The sequence below is a fragment of the Chiloscyllium punctatum genome, chromosome 26, assembly GCF_047496795.1.
Source record: "Chiloscyllium punctatum isolate Juve2018m chromosome 26, sChiPun1.3, whole genome shotgun sequence".
Taxonomy (NCBI): Eukaryota; Metazoa; Chordata; class Chondrichthyes; order Orectolobiformes; family Hemiscylliidae; genus Chiloscyllium; species Chiloscyllium punctatum.
In genome coordinates, this window is record NC_092764.1 from 52,548,491 (window position 1) to 52,568,524 (window position 20,034).

A 20,034-nucleotide genomic window follows, 5' to 3' on the forward strand; every position below is an offset into this window, starting at 1 on the left:
TAAAATAAAAATATACTGTTTTTACATTTGATATGGATTCTACAACATGACAATAATTTATATATTTTTTAAAAATCATATGAAATATATTTTGTAAAAGCAGTGGGAGAAAAAGGAATGTTGTGTTTAAATTCATTGTGTTAAGTACAAAATGCAGAGATGTCTAAAAAGGAAAACACAGTGTACTAGTTTGACTTTAAAAAATGCTTCTTAAATGAAAAGTACAACTGTCTGATGAGAAATGAAAGTTGTGTTCTACTTTTTATCAGAATTCAAGCCCATTTGTGGAAATAATGTTCAGTGTCTTGTGTTCTTGGCTGTTGTTTCAGTGGCTGCACAGATATTAAAGCTGATTTGCTTGTAATTCTGCACAGGTCTGGAAAAAATGTAGAATGCGCATTTTCACTGTGGCCCAAATGGATGACAATAGTATTCAAATGAAAAAGGATCTTGCAACGTTTCTTTATCATCTGCGCATTGAAGCAGAAGTTGAAGTCGTTGAAATGGTAAGGAGCAAACCTGGGAGGACACAGTCTGCAGAATTAACATTTTTTTTATTAATAAAAATAATGCACACTTACAATAATAACATCACATTCTGTTCTCAGCACGGCAGTGATATTTCAGCTTATACATACGAAAGGACTCTTATGATGGAGCAACGGTCACAGATGTTAAGACAAATGAGGCTATCGAAGACTGAGCGAGAAAGAGAGGTAAACTGCAATAACTTTCGTCTAATTTGTCAAGTTTCTGGACCTGTGCAGATCTACAAAGATTTTGTAAATTATCACATCTGTTCTGGTACATTAAGTTGGCAATAAATATTCTCAAACTAAGTTTATTGATTTTTAATTCTGTTTTTGAATTTGTTCCATGACTGTCAGATTTTGAAACAAACTACCTCTTTGAAGATATCTTTAAAATATTATGATCTCAGCTGATGACAACACTGGACGAATCAGATCCTAGAAGGAAAGCTGACTTGACAATATGTTTGTTTTTTTTATTATTATTATTATATTTTAATTTTTGCAGTTGATTAACATAATGGCTAGTTACTGAAACTTTGAGGGTGAAGATCTTCTTTAACAATATAATGTAAGTTTATTACAGAAAAGAAGAAATAAACAACAAAATCATGAAGTTAGAAGGCAGTTAGAAAGATCTTAACATTTATATCAAAATGAAGTTACAACACCAGCAGTGTCCACTTAATTCCTAGATAGAATAGTCAGAGACAGAAAAAGAAACCTTCATCCTTTGCATCTGTGTGGTATTGCTACAGTCATAGTACATTGTTATAAACAATCACTCATAGAGAAATGTCACTCCTAATAGTTGAGACCATTTTTTAATGATTCCTTTGAGTCTGCTGGGATGGACGTCTCTAAATTTTGGATTTGATCTTTCTCAGTTCTAACGATGTGACAATTTCTAACCTAGCTGTCCTAACTAGAAACCACTGCTGTTCAGATAACTGGTTCCCTTGAAATGACTTGATTTTCCTGCTAGGATAAACTGTCCTACCTTCTGAATTAATCTCTGGGTTCTGCTGAACCATAAGTTTGAATCTGTGTTCTGAAGTCAAAGCTAAACTAATTACCTTAATGTGTTTACTTATTAAATGTGTTTACATATTAAATGATGATATGTGGTGTGGGTATGACATCTTTGTCTTCAGAAGCATGCAGGTCCTCATCTAATTCGGATATATTACAGCATTCAAACCACGGTCTCTGTCTGTGAGATATTTTGTTTGTTGAAAGCCCTGCACACTTGATTTTAATGACTTTACAAAAAGGCGGTTTACTTGATGGAGACTGCTCTCGGTTCAAACCCTTTATTCATTGCTGTAATTGTAATTAGTAACAAAGTGTTTTCTTGTTTCCAAATTGAGGTACAGGTGCTTCTCAAACTGAGCACTTACACTTGCAAACAAGCTTGATTGAGTAGTTTATAGACTCTACAATCATAATATGTTGTTTTCCGTGTGTGATTCCAAAGGGCAAAAGGCTGGGAGTAATGAGGGTGCATGTATGAATAAAATCGAACGTCAGTTTCTGTCTCCATTCTGACAATGGCATTTTGGGTTATAACAAACACAATGGTATAACAATATACCAAAGTAACAATATATGAAGCCGAACGATTAATCTTGAGATCATTGCTGTCCACTGCTATATAATGTGTAGCCTTGAATGCAAATAACCAACCAGGATCTCTTTGTTTCAAATACAAGGTCACTTAATCTGTGCCATATATATTTTGGGTCTGTGATCCTCGTGACACCCAGAGGTCAGGCTCTTTTTATTGGAGTACAGCTATTAGATTGAGAAGTTGGCATTAGGCTTTGAGCACAATCCTGTAATGCAAAATTTCTGTCTGTCTACCTTGGCTTTTGGTAAAAATGCAGGATTCCTATTGCTAGCATCATACAGTCAGGCTATTCCATTGTAAAATATCTCTGCTTGCCTGTACTCTTTATCGTGGATTCTTTATGGATCTGGTAACAACAATGATTATGTTAGTTGTTTTAATTTTTTAATTTATTTTCGATTGTCGAATGAAATGGTAAAAGAACTGTTTTAGAAACCAAGGATTGCTGCACTTTAAAGGCAATTTCTGCCATTTGCTGTAAGTGCTATATACACAGCAATTAATTCAAACAGTCAGGAAAGCCCAGTTACAGATGATCAAGAGCCAGGAACTGATTACAAGTAGAGATTTGGCAAGCAACAAGTGGCTGGCTGAATGATAATTGATCATGGTTTCTCAGATCAATGACAGTGGCATTCTACGTGGCAAGATTGATTCCCAGGCAACTGAACAAATCAGGGCAAACATGTTCAGGTCAGAAGCAATCAGACCTCCAGAAAGCAAGGATCTGTATTTGGATTTGTGGGCATTAATTGAATTCCATGTGTAGTTAGTGTCTGGCCTTGTCATCTGTTGTTTCCTCTAGGGATATTGGAGGAATTGAATCCGCAATTCCAACTAAACTTAGTTTCTTGTTTTTACAAAGATAACCTTTAAAATACAGTTTTTCAAAATTCATTAATCTGTCATGGAAACACTTTTATAATAGGACTGAAGTTTGCATCATTACCATCAGCAACAGAATTGCAATCCATCACAAGCTGTAACCTCATGGCCGATCATATCTACCTTCTGATGGCATCAAGTAAAAGACCCAACCTGGTTCATGGAATATGAAGCATACTAGGAGTTGTGTCAGAGTGTCTGAAACTGAACTGCTGACCTGTGAACAATGGATGATGTGATATCATACCCAAGTGCCCAGCAATGACCATCATCCATTAAGAGCAGCTATAACCATCTTCTCTCTATATTCAATGACATCGCCATTGACGAGAGGCCCGTCTGCACTAGACATGCCAAAACTGTTGCTAAAACTGCATGTCAAAGGCTGCAAACTCTGTTACATATGATTCAGCATCTGACTCCCTACAATTATTTACAAGGCAAAAGTTATGACTCTGAAGGCGCTTTCTCCACGCATTTAGTTAAGTGTAGCTCCAAATACAAAGGAAAGTAATACAATTCAAGGCAAAGCAATTAACTGTGTTCTATCTGAGAAAGCCAGTATACATCTCTTAAACAAACTCTCTAAACACTCAATAATACAGTTCACATGCTTAACTGGTACATTATCCACCACCTTAAATATTAATTTAATGCACTACCAATGCACAAGTGTGGGTGTAAGACATAATGTAACTTTATGGTAGCTTCAAGAACACCCTGCAAACCTTTTAGCCACCTAAAATAGCAAGGCAGATGGTCATATAGGAATCCAGCCATCTGCTAGTTGTTGTCTTCAGTCATGCACTTTCCTGATTTAGTTATATTGCTGGCCTTTCACCTGTCACTGATTCCAAAACCTGAAATCCCCAATCTCTGTCCCTGACCAATATCTCCCCTTAACTTAGAATTCTGGGTGTACGTGCAACATTTCAAGACACAACCCTCCGTAACCTCTTGCAAGCATTTAGCAATAGGAGTAAATGCTGACCTTGCCAGCAATGCCCATTCCTCTGAATGAATTAAAAGCAAATATAGTTAGAAATTCCATTTTGCTTGCTTACTTCCAGGCTCAATTAATAAAGGACAGGAATTCAATAATTCATCAAGGAACTGTTTACTCGGATGAGGAAGAGGAGATACATGTTTACCCTGACAGAATACAGATGACGTGGACAAAAGAAAAATGTGAATCTGAAAGAAGTCGCACTAGAGCCGCCACACCAAACAGTTTCAGAGAATTAATCAGTATTAAACCGTAAGTGTCAGTCCTGTCCCTTGGGAGACTATTTCTGTGAATTATAAATGTTAAGTTTCCTCTTAATGTATTGTTAAACCATCAGCTAGTTATACCTTATTTTTCCCTAGCTGATCATGTAGAATTGTGAGGAACAACTATTCTTTTGTTAGTATTCCTAAACCTGCCAATAGTATCAAAGTCATTAAATTATATTGTTCAACAGTGACACCAGATTTCATAGACTAGTCATTGTATAAAGTTTGATTACTGTGGTTGCATTGGAACCTGGCTGTTTTTAAAAAAAACAATCACGTGACTCTTGTGAAACTGTAAACTGTACTTGCCAAATGTGATTTTAACCCATAGTTCAGTTTATAAGTTAATTACTGGAACACTGATTGTGGAAATTGAGGAATTGTCACATTAACCATGATGCATTGATTTGATTTGTTGGTTTGCTTTCTTCATTTATTGGTCCTTGAATTCTAGAATGTGAAGTTATAAGCCATTGCCCTGTTTTAGTGGTTGCTGTTTGGTCAGTTAGTCAAGTTGTAACTTTGAGTAATTTGAGAATAGCTTGTTGCCAGGTTATTTTATGGCTGGGAGGTAGAATCACAGAAGATTATAGTACAGAAACATGCCATTCAGTTTATCAAGTCTAGGCTTGCCTTTTCTTTCATAAGTCTTTTCATTCAATCACACTATGTTGTTCTCATGATCTAATATTTTACTACTTATAAACAATTGTCTAGGTCTCCGTAAATAATATTTCTGTACTCCACATCAGCAATAGTTAATATCTGATTTCTATTTTTAATATTAGTGTGAAAAAAATCTGAGCTCTAATTTACTGTTTGATTATTTATCTAAACCTGTGGTTCCACCTTGCTGAAAAACAATCCATCACTCTGTTTTTAATCCACCTGTGTGGGCATGTTATGACACACCTCCATAGCTAGTGCAACTTGAACCTTGAACTCCTGGCTCAAAGAACCCCATGCAACACTAGTTATCAGTGTAATCATGAGCATCTCCATCAGCTCATCCCTTATCCTTCCTGGTTTTCCTGAAAAAAAAGGATTAGTTTCACACCCCTCATTTCAGGTAATATTTAGAATATTGACGCCTTTTTATTTTATTTACATTTCTTCAATAGGGTTCCTAAGACAATCCACAATATTTCAATTAATGCACAATAATTTGATCAATTAATAAACATTTCAAAACTAGAAAAGTTTATAAAGTGCCAATAACATGTTACCACTTATTTAAGTTTTTGGAATAAGACTAAATTTTATTTGTTGCTAGTGCTTCTGAATGGGAATTGGCATATTTGTACTTGGCTTATGAATATCATGGAAGGACTTTTATTTTGGAGTATTTTTTAAGGTTAGCTGACACCTCAAGTCAGTGCTACTTGCTGCTCCTTACAAAGTTAAGAGGGTGATTCACTGAATCTGCAGTTACATTGCTCTAATTTATTTTCCTTAATTATATCTCTTGGAGCTTTACATTGACTGAAGTCATCTGAATTTCGCAAAAACAAAGCCAATATGTTCTGGAGTTCTGCTTTGACCTTTTTCCGATGAGCAGAATTTACCCCACCCAAATAATTTGAATGTTATCATTCAGCCTCTTGCCTTCCATAAATATTTAATAGAAACATGGCGAAATATACACAGCAGTGGTTTTCACATGTACGGTATTCTGACCGTATCTCTCACCTCCCTCTTCCAGTGTTGCTAAATTATCACATTGCTCGCATCCAGTGCTGGCTGAACAGAAATTGTTTTCAATTAAGTATTAGGAATACTTAAACCATTGATTTTGGGCATGTTCTAAATTCTGTCTCCAGCTACTAACTGTCATCCATTTCCCTAGTAGCAGTCTGAGAAACAGCTAATTTGTTTGTTACATACTCAAATGTGACACCAAGGTAATAAACTTCACCATTAAATGCGTCGGTTTTTAATCTCTGTATCAGCATCTGATGACCCCTCTATCTTCACTCATCTGTAACTGAAATACTCGTTCATTTATTATCTCCAGACTTGACTATTCTAATGCACTCTTGGCTGTTCTCCCATATTCCACCTCCACAAACCTGAGATTATCCAAAATTCTGCTGCCCATGTCCTTGCCAAGTCTTTTTTTTTCCCGTTAATGTCACTCTGTTCACTGACCTACGTAGGCTCTTGATCAAGCAACAACTTGTGTTTCAGTCACTCTTTGGCATTGTTCTTTTCTTAAAATTTTCTGCAGCCAAACAATTGTGAGGTACTGGTACTTCTCAATTTCTGGTCCCATAAGCGCCTCAACTTTATTTGCTCCGCCATTGACATCCATGTCATCAGTTGTCTAGGCTGTAAACTATGGAATAACCTCCCTACACCTTGCTGTCTTTCTCCCCTCACTGTCCTCCTTAACCTATCACTTTGACCAAGTTTTTGGTGGTTATTCTAAAGACACTATAATTTCTGATGGTTCCAACCAACTTGCATTTATACAGTTTGACTGCAGTCTCCAGAACTGTGGTTGTTATTAGCTGAAATAATTTCTTATCTTTATCATAACTTGATGTCATTAGCGTTCTTTCTAATGTGTTGAACTCCGATGTTGGTTACCTTTTTCAGGGACCAGTCAAACGTAAGGAGAATGCACACAGCAGTGAAACTGAATGAAGTCATTGTAAATAAGTCTCACGATGCCAAACTGGTTTTGCTAAACATGCCTGGACCACCAAAAAATCAAGATGGGGATGAAAACTGTATCCTTTTGTGTAACATCTTTTCCGCAAATAGTCTTGCAAAAATAGTTTTCCAAATAATAAATCATCATCATTCTAGTCGAGGTTCTTCATGTCTAAACTGATCAGAGCTGTATTTTTAACATCTGAACAATTTAGGTTTTTTTTCCCTCAGAAGATTTTCTAAAAGGTTCCAGTGATCTGTTTTCCCAGGTTGACTTGTTCATTCTTGCTTGCTTTCCCTCAGGTTTAACTGTGTTATTTAGAAATCAAAAGATAACTGGATGTTCTATGCTTGAATAGAAAATTGACTGGACACAGTATGCTGTCCAAGTGAAGTCTGCCAAACTGCCTTCGAACAAGAAGAGTCATCCACGTTAACTCTGCTATCTTCAGGATGCTGCCAGATCTGCTAAGTTTTGCCAGTGATTAATGTTATTGTTTTCAAAAATTGCTTATCCAAGTGGATGATTCAAATGCCAAGGTTTGTTTCCCTAATTTCTAATATTCACCGTCCACTTGTTTACACTTTCATCTTGGATTTCTTAAACTGAAGAAAGTGCCTGTACTGCATTCAAGTCAACTCCAACTTCAGTGGTGCTTTGCTGCTACTTGTTTGAAATTTTTACTTGGTTACTCTGACCACTTTTCAGCCTCTGACCATTTTATTTATATTACATTCTATGGATTTCTTTAAGTTTGGTTGCAGACTGTTGTAGGAAAAAATATCAAAAAAAAGTCTTAATTTCTGTGTTCCATAGTAAAGGAGATTTTTATTCAGATACCTTTTGCCACACATGTGGGAGAGGCCAGAGTTCACTCTGAAATTGGCTTTCATGTTTGGCCCAGTTGCACGTTTAACTATAGCTCAGATCTGAAGTCAATGAGTTTCCCAACAAAATACAATATTTTTATCCCTTTTGTATTACATTACATGCAACATTGATACCATAGTTAGCCACATCTTCCTAATCTATAAATCTAATCCAGTAAACATATAAACAATGATTGCCAACTAGCCTTGGGTATCGATAGCCCTAGGTCCTCCCATAAACTCATGATATCTACAAGATACCTCTATCAACTGTCTTTGGAATCTAAAAATTCTTCTGACCATTTTATTCTTTCCAGGATATTTGCTAGCTACACTGCATTATTTGAAAAATGTGATGCTGGAAAAATACCGCAGGCCAGGCAGCATCCGAGGAGCAGGAGAATCAATGTTTCAGGCATAAGCCCTTCTTCAGGAACCCCGAAGAAGGGCTTATGCCCAAACCGTCGATTCTCCTCCTGCTCGGATGCTGCCTGGCCTGCTGTGTTTTTCCAGCATCACATTTTTCAACTCTGGTCTCCAGCATCTGCAGTCCTCACTTTCTCCACGCTACATTATTTACCAATAACTTATTTGGTTGCTTTTCACTAAGAACTGTTCCAAATTCTGTACTAGTGTCAGTATGGCAGATAATAAAGGAGATTTAATTTCTAACAATTGTTATAAAGTCTTTAAAATCAACTCAAACATAAAGTTACTGTGACGCAGATGACCATTTGAGAACAACCCCTCTCTCACTTCAGCCTGAGAGATCAAACACAAGTCCTTCTGACTTGCAACTGCAGTTTATGACACTAGCTATTTATATGCTGTAAGTTGATTTTAAACTCAAGTCTGTTTAATTAAAATCTTTACTCTTAAACACTTCCCATTACTAATTATATTTTCTTAATAAAAGCATCTATTCAAATTCCACTGTTGAGTGAAATTCAACCACTTTACAATTTTACCAAGCCATTGAACAAAGCTTGTTTAAATTCTACACATATCTAGGGGACATAATCAGGGAACCTAACCACATCTTCAGCACCTCAATCAGGGTAGTCTTGAGGAAAAGTTCGTTGAGTGTATCCGCGATAGTTTTCTTGAACAGTATGTAATGGATTGCTTTCTCCTTCGTCTGTTCCCAGATCTGTACTGAGTAATGAGATTGGAATAATTAATGACCTCATAGTTAGAGATCCTCTTGGAAGGAGTGCTCACAGTATGGTAGAATTTAGAATATAAATGGAGAATGTAAAAATAAAATCCAATACCAGGGTCCTGTGCTTAAACAAGGGACACTACAATAGGATAAGGGAGCAGTTGGCTAAAGTAGACTGGAAGCAAAGACTTTATGGTGGGACAGTTGAACAATGGAGGGCTTCCAAAGCAATCTCTTCAAAGTGCTCAGCAGAAGTTTATTCCAGTGTAAAGGAAGGACTGTAGAAAAAGAGGTAATCTGCCATGGGTGTCTAAGGAAATAAGGGAGGCTATCAAATTGAAAGACAAGGCATTAAAAGGGGCCAAGATCAGTGGGAAACTAGAAAATTTGGAATGTTTTAAAGGGCAACAGAGCCATAAAAAGAACTATAAAGAACAGAAAGATAGAACATGAGGAAAAAAACTAGCTCCGAATATAAAGATAGCAAAACTTTCCAATCATATATAAAAAGAAAGAGTGGCTAAAGTAAACATTGGTCCTTTAGAGGATGAGAAGGGGCATTTAATTATGGGATATGATGAAATGGCCAGGCGCATTGAATAGGTATTTTGTATCGGTCTTCACAGTGGATGACACGAATAACATGAGGGCATAGGTTTAGGGAGAGAGGGGAAAGATATAAAAGAGACTACAAGGCAACTTTTTCACGCAAAGGGTGGTACATGTATGGAATGAGCTATCAGAGGAAGTGGTGGAGGCTGGTACAATTGCAACATTTAAGATGCATTTGAATAGGAAGGGTATATGAATAGGAAGGGTTTGGAGGGATATGAGCCAGGTGCTGGCAGGTGGGACTAGATTGGGTTGGGATATCTGGTCAGTATGGATGATTTGGACCAAAGGGTCTGTTTCCATGCTGCACATCTCTATGACTCTAAGTGACACAGACAAAGATAAGTGAAGACCTGGAAATGGTCATTATCATGGAAGAGGCAGTATTGGGCAAGCAAATAGAGCTAAGGATAGACAAGTTTCCTGGCCCTGATGCAAGGTTACTAAAAGAGATGGCAGGAGAAATAGCAAGTGCACTTGTGGTAGTTTTCCAAAACCTGCTGGATTCTGGGGCAATTCCAGCAAGTTATAAAACAGCAAATGTGGTATCTCTGTTGAAACAAGGTGGTAGACAAAAGATAGGGAATTATAGACTAGTTAGCTTAATCTCTGTCGTGGGGAAGATGCTCGAGTCTATTATCAAGAAAGAAAAAGCAGGGTATCTAGATAGAAATTCTCCTTTTGGGCAGATGCAGCATGGGTTCATGAAGGACAGGTCATGCTTAACTAATCTTTCATAATTCTATGACGACATTATGAGCAAGGTGGACAATGGAGACCCAGTAGATGTGGAGTACCTAGATTTCCAAAAGGCGTTCGACAAGGTGCCGCACAAGAAGCTGTTGCATAAGATAAAGATGCATGGTGTTACGTGTAAAGTATTAGTATAGATAGAGGATTGGTTGACTAACAGGAAGCAAAGAGTGGGAATAAATGAGTGCTGTTCTGGTTGGCAATCAGTACTAGTGAGGTACCTTAGGGATCAGTGTTGGGACTGCAACTATTCACAATTTATATAGGTGATTTGGAGTTGGAGACCACGTGTACTTTATCAGAGTCTGCAGATGATGCAAGAGGAGTGGAGAGCAAAGTGTGCAGAGAACCGTGAAGCTTTGCAGATGAACACAGATACTTTAATTGAGTGGGCAAAGATCTGGCAAATGGAATATAATGTTAATAAATGTGAAGTAAAGGACTATTATTTAAATGGTAAAAGGTTGCAGCATGCTGCTATGCAGAGGGACCTGGGTGTCCTTGTGCATGAATCAGAGGGTTGGTCTGCAGGTACAACAAGTAATTAGGAAGGCAAATGGAATTTTGTCCTTCATTGTTAAAGGGATTGAGTTTATGTTGGGAGGTTAAGTTACAGCTGTACAGGGTGCTGGTGAGGCCACACCTCTGGAGTACTGTTTGCAGTTTTGGTCTCCTTTCTTAAGAAAGGATGTACTGGCACTGGAGGGGGTGAAGATGAGGTTCACTTGGTTGATTCCGGAGTTGAGGGTGTTGGCTTATGAGGAGAGATTGAGTAGACTGGGATTATATTCATTGGAATTCAGAAGAATGAGGGGAGTTCTAATAGAAACATGTAAAATTTATGAAGGGAATAGACAAGATAGATGTTGAGAGGATGTTTCCACTGGCAGGCGAAACTAGGACAAGAGGGCATAGCCTCAAAATTAGGGGGAGCAGATTTAGGACTGAATTAAGGAGGAACTTCTTCACCAAGAGGGTTGTGAGTCTGGAATTCCCTGCCCAGTGAAGTAGTTGACACTGTTCAGTAAATGTTTTTTGAAAATTTTTTGAACAGTAAAGGAATTAAGGGTTAGGGTGAGAGGGCAGCTAAGTGGAGCTGAGGTCATGAAAAGATCAGCTATGACCTTGTTGAGTAGAAGAGCAGGCTTGAAGGGCCATTTGGCTTTCTCCACAATTATCTAAAAGTAAAAATTCAGAATACTGTAGGATCAGATATTTCCTTCCACTTTTCATGAAATAACAAACTTGGCACTGGCTAAACTAGGCCTTTCAAAAATTACCCTTATTAGAATTCTTATATGTTTAGAACTGCCTGTTTACAGTAACCTGATTAACTTCCCTAATGTTTCTATCTACGAATAATCCATTTTGTATTTGATAAGAAAAAGCCACAAGCGGCCATTTTATCAACTTTAGGTGATGGCCCACTACAACACAAATAATGAACAATTGTACTCTAGTTTCAGAGTTACAACTTATACTAAGTCTGGAATGCATTGAAGACAAATGACCTGAGAGCAGTTGGATATTCTCTCATAGCTGGCCTTCACACAGGTTGTAGTGTAACTGTGTCGAATGTAAAATCGCCCCAGAGTACAATCTGTTCCGATATAACGTGATCATTCCATTCCCATGCGATCCCATGTTATAAAAAAAGAAATTTGCCTGGTAGCAGCATCATTTAAACCAACAGGACCATAATTGCATTGTAGCCAATACAGGTAAGGAAAGTTTGTGTTCCAGAAATAATGGTCTAAATTCTTCAATCATGTTATAACCAATTCACGTTGAAGAAATGCACATTATAGCAGAGCCAACTGTACCTGAAAATGTTAATATTGATATGAATTTGATGGTATGGTGGTAATGTCACTGGACTAGTAATGCAGAGACACAAGCTAATGCTGTGGTGACTTGGGTTTAAATCCTGACACAAAATCTGGTGGAATTCAAATTCAATTGTTAAGTATTGAAAATAAAGCTAGTCTCCGTACTGGTGACCTTGAAAGCCAATATTGACTATTGTAAAAGACCTTCTGGTTCAGTGTAGTTTAAGGAAGGAAATCTGCTGTCCTAGCCCAATCTGGCCTGCTTTGACTCCAGCCCCAACCATGTGGTTGACTCTTAACTACCCACTGATTTGGCCTAGCAAGGCACTCCATTGAAAGAAAATTAGTGACCGAGAACAAGAGCTGGTCTTGCCAGCAGTGCCCACATCCCATGAAGAAATTCTTTAAAAAGTAAACTTCCAGCTGCTGTCTTCTTACATGGCTTTTTGGCTGCTTTTATAACTGTAATTAATTTGATGTATAGTCTACGCTGTGAATTGTATGCTAAATGCACATTGCAGTCTGCAGATATCATCCTGGCAATGGGATAAGTTAATTTTGAAAGGCCAAATAAACTAATTTGTGGAAATAAGTTTACATTTAATTAAGTTTCCAAATTTCAAGTCATTCAATATTTTTTAAAATGTAAGATGTTGTTTCTTTTTACTTTGATTCTATTCTAAGTAGCAGTTGTCAAAAGAAAGCTAGTTAGTTTCATCTTTCAGAGTCTTAAATAAAATCTCTGAAATTGTATTTATAACTTCTGTCCATTTTAAGCATGCTATGTTTCTTGTTGTTTATTCTGAATCTGAATTTCCAAATATTTCTAGCAGAGTCTCTCTGTTAAATGTCTACTCCTTTCTTTAATCAGTTAATGCAAGCTTTCTTGCTCAGTCAGGAAGTATAATGAGCCAGAGTTTGACATCTGAAGCCTACAAAATAAACTTTTTGAAATAATGGGTGACTTTTGTTGGACATTTTGTATCTTGCTCTGTGGAATGCTTTGCATGTTGGGGCTGTGATCAAGTGAAACTTTCCATCTGTGACCTGACAGTTGCTTAGTTAGATAACACATTACCATGCAAGCGTAACAATGTTCATTCATTTAATATAGTAATCAATTTGGCATAAGGAGTGTGCTCTTCACATCTGTGACAAGCCTTCTAATCTTAATCATTTCTGTGTAATGTCTGTTCGTGCATGCATGTGGCACCTTGCCTGGACTGGGTCTTATTGCTATGCAAGGGGCCTAACAGAGAAGGCAGATGAGCTCAGGGCATGGTTAGGAACATGGGACTGGGATATCATAGCAATTACAGAAACATGGCTCAGGGATGGGCAGGACTGGCAGCTTAATGTTCCAGGATACAAATAATACAGGAAGGATAGAAAGGGAGGCAAGAGAGCAGGGGGAGTGGCATTTTTGATAAGGGATAGCATTACAGCTGTGCTGAGGGAGGATATTCCTGGAAATACATGCAGGGAAGTTATTTGGGTGGAACTGAGAAAAAAGAAAGGGATGATCACCTTATTGGGATTGTATTATAGACACCCTAATAGTCAGAGGGAAATTGAGAAACAAACTTGTAAGAAGATCTCCGCTATCTGTAAGAATAATAGGGTAGTTATGGTAGGGGATTTTAACTTTCCAAACATCGACTGGGACTGCTATAGTGTTAAAGGTTTACATGGAGAGGAATTTCTTAAGTGCATACAAGACAATTTTCTGATTCAGTATGTGGATGTACCTACTAGAGAAGGTGCAAAACTTGACCGACTCTTGGGAAATAAGGCAGGGCAGGTAACTGAGGTGTCAGTGAAGGAACACTTTGGGGCCAGCGACCATAATTCTATTCGTTTTAAAATAGTGATGGAAAAGGATAGACCAGATCTAAAAGTTGAAGTCCTAAATTGGAGAAAGGCCAATTTTGACGGTATTAGGCAAGAACTTTCAAAAGCTGATGGGAGGCAGATGTTCGCAGGTAAAGGAACGGTTGGAAAATGGGAAGCCTTCAGAAATGAGATAACAAGAATACAGAGAAAGTATATTCCTGTCAGGATGAAAGGGAAGGCTGGTAGTTACAGGGAATGCTGCATAACTAAAGAAATTGAGGGTTTAGTTAAGAAAAAGACTGAAGCATATGTCAGGTATAGACAGGATAGATCGAGTGAATCCTTAGAGTATAAAGAAAGTAGGAATATACTTCAGAGGGAAATCAGGAGAGCAGAATGGGGACATGAGATAGCTTTGGCAAATAGAATTAAGGAGAATCCAAAGGGTTTTTACAAATATATTAAGGACAAAAGGGTGACTAGGGAGAGAATAGGGTCCCTCAAAGATCAGCAAGGTGGCCTTTGTGTGGAGCCACAGAAAATGGGGGAGATACTAAATGAATATTTTGCATCAGTGTTTACTGTGGAAAAGGATATGGAAGATATAGACTGTAGGGAAATAGATGGTGACATCTGGCAAAATGTTCAGATTACAGAGGAGGAAGTGCTGGATGTCTTGGATCGATTAAAAGTGGATAAATCCCCAGGACCTGATCAGGTGTACCCGAGAACTCTGTGGGAAGCTAGCGAAGTGATTGCTGGGCCTCTTGCTGAGATATTTGTATCAACGATGTCACAGGTGAGGTGCCGGAAGACTGGAGTTTGGCAAACGTGGTGCCACTCTTAAGAGCGGTAAAGACAAGCCAGGGAAATATAGACCGATGAGCCTGACCTTGGTGGTGGGCAAGTTGTTGGAGGGAATCCTGAGGGACAGGATGTACATGTATTTGGAAAGGCAAGGACTGATTCGGGATAGTCAACATGGCTTTTTCGTGAGAAATCATGTCTCACAAACTTGATTGAGTATTTTGAAGAAGTAACACTGAAGATTGATGAGGGCAGAGCGGTAGTTACGATCTATATGGACTTCAGTAAGGCGTTTGACAAGGTTCCCCATGGGAGACTGATTAGCAAGGTTAGATCTCATGGAATATAGGGAGAACTAGCCATTTGGATACAGAACTGGCTCAAAGGTAGAAGACAGAGGGTGGTGGTGGAGGTTTTTCTTCAGACTGGAGGCCTGTGACCAGTGGAGTGCCACAAGGATCGGTGGTGGGCCCTCTACTTATTGTCATTTACATAAATGATTTGGATGCAAGAATAAGAGGTACAGTTAGTAAGTTTGCAGATGACACCAAAATTGGAGGTGTAGTGGACAGCAAAGAGGGTTACCTCCGATTACAACAGGATCTGGACCAGATGGGCCAATGGGCTGAGAAGTGGCAGATGGAGTTTAATTCAGATAAATGCGAGGTGCTGTTTTTTGCGAAAGGAAATCTTAGCAGGACTTATACACATAATGGTAAAGTCCTAGGGAGTGTTGTTGAACAAAGAGACCTTGGAGTGCAGGTTCATAGCTCCATGAAAGTGGAATTGCAGGTAGACAGGATCGTGAAGAAGGCTTTTGGTATGCTTTCCTTTATTGGTCAGAATATTGAGTACAGGGATTGGGAAGTCACGTTGCGGCTGTACAGGACAGTGGTTTGGCCACTGTTGGAATACTGCGTGCAATTCTGGTCTCCTTCTTATCGGAAGATGTTGTGAAACTTGAAAGGGTTCAGAAAAGGTTTACAAGGATGTTGCCAGGGTTGGAGGATCTGAGCTACAGGGAGATGCTGAACAGGCTGGGGCTGTTTTCGCTGGAGCATCGGAGGCTGAGGGGTGACCTTATAAAGGTTTACAAAATTGAGGGGCATGGATAGGATAAATAGACAAAGTCTTTTCCCTGGGGTCAGGGAGTCCAGAACTAGAGGGCATAGGTTTAGGGTAAGAGGGGAAAGATATAAAAGAAACCTAAGGGGCAACTTTTTCATGCAGCTTGTGGTACGTGTATGGAATGAGCTGCCAAAGGATTTGGTGGAGGCTGGTACAATTGCAACATTTAAGAGGCATTTGGATGGATATATGAATAGGAAGGGTCTGGAGGGATATGGGCCGGGTGCTGGCAGGTGGGACTAGATTGGGTTGGGATATCTGGTCGGCATGGACGGGTTGGACAGAAGGGTCTGTTTCCATGCTGTACATCTGTGACTCTAATTAGTCCTACTCCTCCCCCCCCCCCCCCCCCCCCCTTCTCTGTTTTCCGACAATTTCCTTTTTGAATGTTTTATTTTCCATGTAGGTTTGTGCTTGAAAATATTCAATTTGGTTTTCATTCCTTGCTAAAGCTGGAATGATCATAGGCAAACTTATGTTTTATATGATCATTAAAGTTTGATCATGATCTATAATCCTTCCATATTATCCCAAGCCTCTCTTTAGTCAACTAACATCATCTGGAAATGTGCATTCAGCATCCACGTGCATATTGACAACCAATCCTTACCTTTCTCCTACCTCTGTCAACATGCTCATGTGATTTGGACACCTACATAATATCCAACCCTAGATGGAGGCCAGTTTGCTTAAGTTAAATCTTGGAACACCAAAGTTATCATCTTTTGGACTCCAGAGTAAGCTTTATTCCTTTGCCCCTGGATCAGTCCATATATTGGGCTGGATCCACCTGCAGTCTTCCTATCCAATTTAAACATAAGCTAAATAAAGCCCCTAAACTGTTCACCGCACAGAGGTGCCTCCTACCTCCTCTACAATAACACTGCTTCTCATCTGCCTCAGTTCATCCACACTTGAACTTCTCATGTAGAGTTAATGTCATCCTTCGAGTATTATTCTGTTTCTTTCTTTGTTGACCTCCCTCCTTTCATGCTATGCAAATTCAATTCATACAAATATTTCCTGCCTGTGACCTACCCAGCACCAAATCTTACATGCCAATCACTCCTCGGCTCTCTGATCTCTATCGGTGCCTGGCCTGCTAGCACTTTCAAGTTCAAAACACACTTTCTTCTATTTGTTTAAATCTATTCAAATTTCTCCCAACTTTCTTTTTCTAGAATGTCTTTCAAACCACGAGGGTTCTTCATTCCTACAAGTCACTTTGTCAGGCTCTGGTGCATGGTCCCTGGTCCCCTTTTTGACTAGTTCATGGAGTGTGAGCTTTATTGCCCTTCCAGTACCACCCTTGATGGTGATCTGTTTTCTTGAAAGACTGCTGTCTCTGTGGTAAATATCCTGAATGTACTCTGCACAGTGCAAGTACACACAATCTCAGGATTCAAGCTTCAAGATGTCAAAGTAAAGATAATATATTTTCAAGTCAGGATTGTGGGTGACTTCAACAGGGAAGTAGAAGCGGTAGTGCTGTTGTGCACCTGCTGCCTCTTTGGCCTGAATGATAGAGATTGGGCATTTGGGTGATATACTCACCAAAGCAAATAGGGAGTATGCCATCATGTGCCTGTGTCAAGCTGTGCAGGAGTCCCAGATAAGCAAGTCATACTGAATACACAGCTCTGACTTATTTCACTTGTGCCCAAAGTGTTTATGTGGCTCTTACAGTTAAACTTCTGGTTGTTTGTGATCCTTTTCTTCCCACTCCACCACACTCACCCGGTCATCCCCAGCATGTTGATGGTGAGGGATTCTGTGTTGGTAATACTGTTTATTTCAGTGTAATTTGCAAGACTATACTGTAGGGATGGTTATGCCTAGCACTTGTATGGCAACAATTTTACTTTGGCTTATTATCCAAACACTAAGATATCTGGGTCTCGTCTGTCTTTGAGCAAGTTTCCTCATTATCCAAGAAGTTGCAAGTGGCATTTAACTCTGTACTGTCATCAGCAATCTTGTGTTTGAATTCTTCCTCAAAGAATCCCTAAAGTGTAAATGCAGGCCATTCAGCCCGACAAGTCCAAACTGACCTCTGGAGAGCATCCCACCCAGACAAACACCCTTCCCTATCCTGTAACTCCACATTTCCAATGGCTAACCGACCTAGCCTGCATATCCTTCGATACTACAAGCAATTTAACATGGCCAATCCACCTAACCTGCGCATCTTGGACTGTGGGAGGAAACCAGAGCACCTGGAGGAAATTCATGCACATGGAGGGGGTGGAGAATGTGCAAACTCCACAGAGGGTGGAATTGAACCCAGGTCCCTGACTCTGTGAGGTAGCAGTGCTAACCACTGAGCCCTACTGCCGTCCTAAGCAGAACACCATGACTAACCCGGGATTTGAAACTGTGGTCTCTCGCATTCGCGCCATTCGCCTGAAGCAAGAATCACACCCCTAGACCAACGAGCCAGCAATACATGATGCTGGGACAGTCATTAAAGCAATTGAAAATGGTTTGGCCTTCCCTGCTGTAGTATGCTGAGCACAAGATAGGCTAGTTATTTTCATAATTATTAAAGTTAATCATCCTTTCAGGTTCGATCATTGCTAATATTTCTTTTTAAAACCTCTTAATTGGGCATTTTTGCACTCATAGACAACTACAACTATGTTATAGCACAAACCTAAAATATGTGAACAATGTTTTCAAATGGACTGTTATCAGATATCCTTGACACGTTGTTTGAAGATATGGAATTTCTGGAGGTACTTACAGAAGGTTTGGAGAGAGTACTGTTGGTACGAGGTGGTGGTTGTGAAGTTATCACTATTTATTCTTGAATGTAACTACTTTCTGAAGACACTTGGTGGCAAGCTGACCACAGAAGACATTCAATACACTGCTCTATTATACAATCCTTTTGTTGGTCAATTTCTCGGACAAAGATTCCCATGGCTCATTTTTCAAGTTCAGACTATCAGCTGGTACAATAAGTGCTGTTCCAATTAAATGCAATTATCTTTGAAAGTTCAGCGCACATCTGTAGTGCATCCAAAAATTTAAAATCCGGCTGTTGTTACAAATGTGTTGCTAGAAGAAGGTTTGTGCCAGGAATAAGCTTGGACTTTGAGCTTGGAATCCTTGTTTGGTAAGTCAGTATTGAGCTTTGCACTGCTTTCTTGGTCAGTTGACAATGCATTTAGTGAAATTAGCTGCTAAAACAGCTCGATGGTAATGCAACCTTATACAATTGTACATAAGGACACAGCTCGCAGAATCACAAGTTGGAGTGATAGCTCCAGCACTACATTTGGTGTATTACAGAATATGGATTTTAAGATATTTTGGCAAGTTTAACTGTTTGTTAATGGATAGTTTTTAACAGTGTTTTTCACAGTAGACACTAATTATGAAATTGTGAGATCCAAACTGTCTCGCCGTATCTTCCAAGGGTTGTGATTGTGTACTCGGCAAAAAAGCCCTATTTATTTTAGTATTTATTTTTTTCATGTTGTCCAGAATAAAAAGCACTATATGGCTTTTCTTGTAGCATTACTGAAAATAATTAGGACCATTAGTTGGTGGATCACTTTCTAAATAAATGTACTGTAGCCTCGTATGCAGTGTCCAAAACTGGTCCCAACTATGGTAAGCTGGTAATTGCACAAGAAAAGGAGCTGCTATTTGTTCAGTTGAAATTTTTTGCAAAACTATTGTCAGCTGTTAAATTATTCTTCTATTTGGAGCTTTTCATTTGCTATAATGTGCTTTTGTTTATCATAAACAAAATGTTATTTTTCTCAATAAAGCACTGTACAAGGTTTCTCAAACCAAACTTTGTTTTGATATCAGGGAAGTTGCTTGGTAAGCATTGATCATGTGTTTGAGTTCTGGTATCAAACGATGTTCAAATCTGCAAGTTGTATGATAAGTTTATCACCTTGAATAAGGTGGTTGAGTGCAGCTAAATTCAGAAAAATGAACACATTAGTGTAATGTATTAACCCTAACCGTAATTGTCTGTCTTCATTTTATCAATGTAGCACAGCAATTTACACATGCAGTGGCACAGCAAACCTGCTAATATAACCTAGC

At 38.8% G+C, this 20,034-nt stretch overlaps 1 protein-coding gene across 2 annotated transcripts in view; it reads left to right on the forward strand.

Annotated features, from left to right (window-relative positions):
- Positions 1-19,802, forward strand: part of slc12a4 (solute carrier family 12 member 4) — a 157,204-nt gene extending 137,402 nt beyond the window's left edge. The window contains exons 20-24 of one of the 2 annotated variants that reach the window (XM_072547396.1): positions 375-506; positions 609-716; positions 4,116-4,303; positions 6,919-7,052; positions 18,688-19,802. In XM_072547396.1, the coding sequence (XP_072403497.1) occupies positions 375-506; positions 609-716; positions 4,116-4,303; positions 6,919-7,052; positions 18,688-18,779 (654 nt within the window). In that variant the 3' untranslated portion in view covers positions 18,780-19,802. The remainder of the gene's footprint in view (positions 1-374; positions 507-608; positions 717-4,115; positions 4,304-6,918; positions 7,053-18,687) is intronic. The other variant, XM_072547398.1, reaches the window with a different exon arrangement.
- Positions 19,803-20,034: the final 232 nt, after the last annotated feature.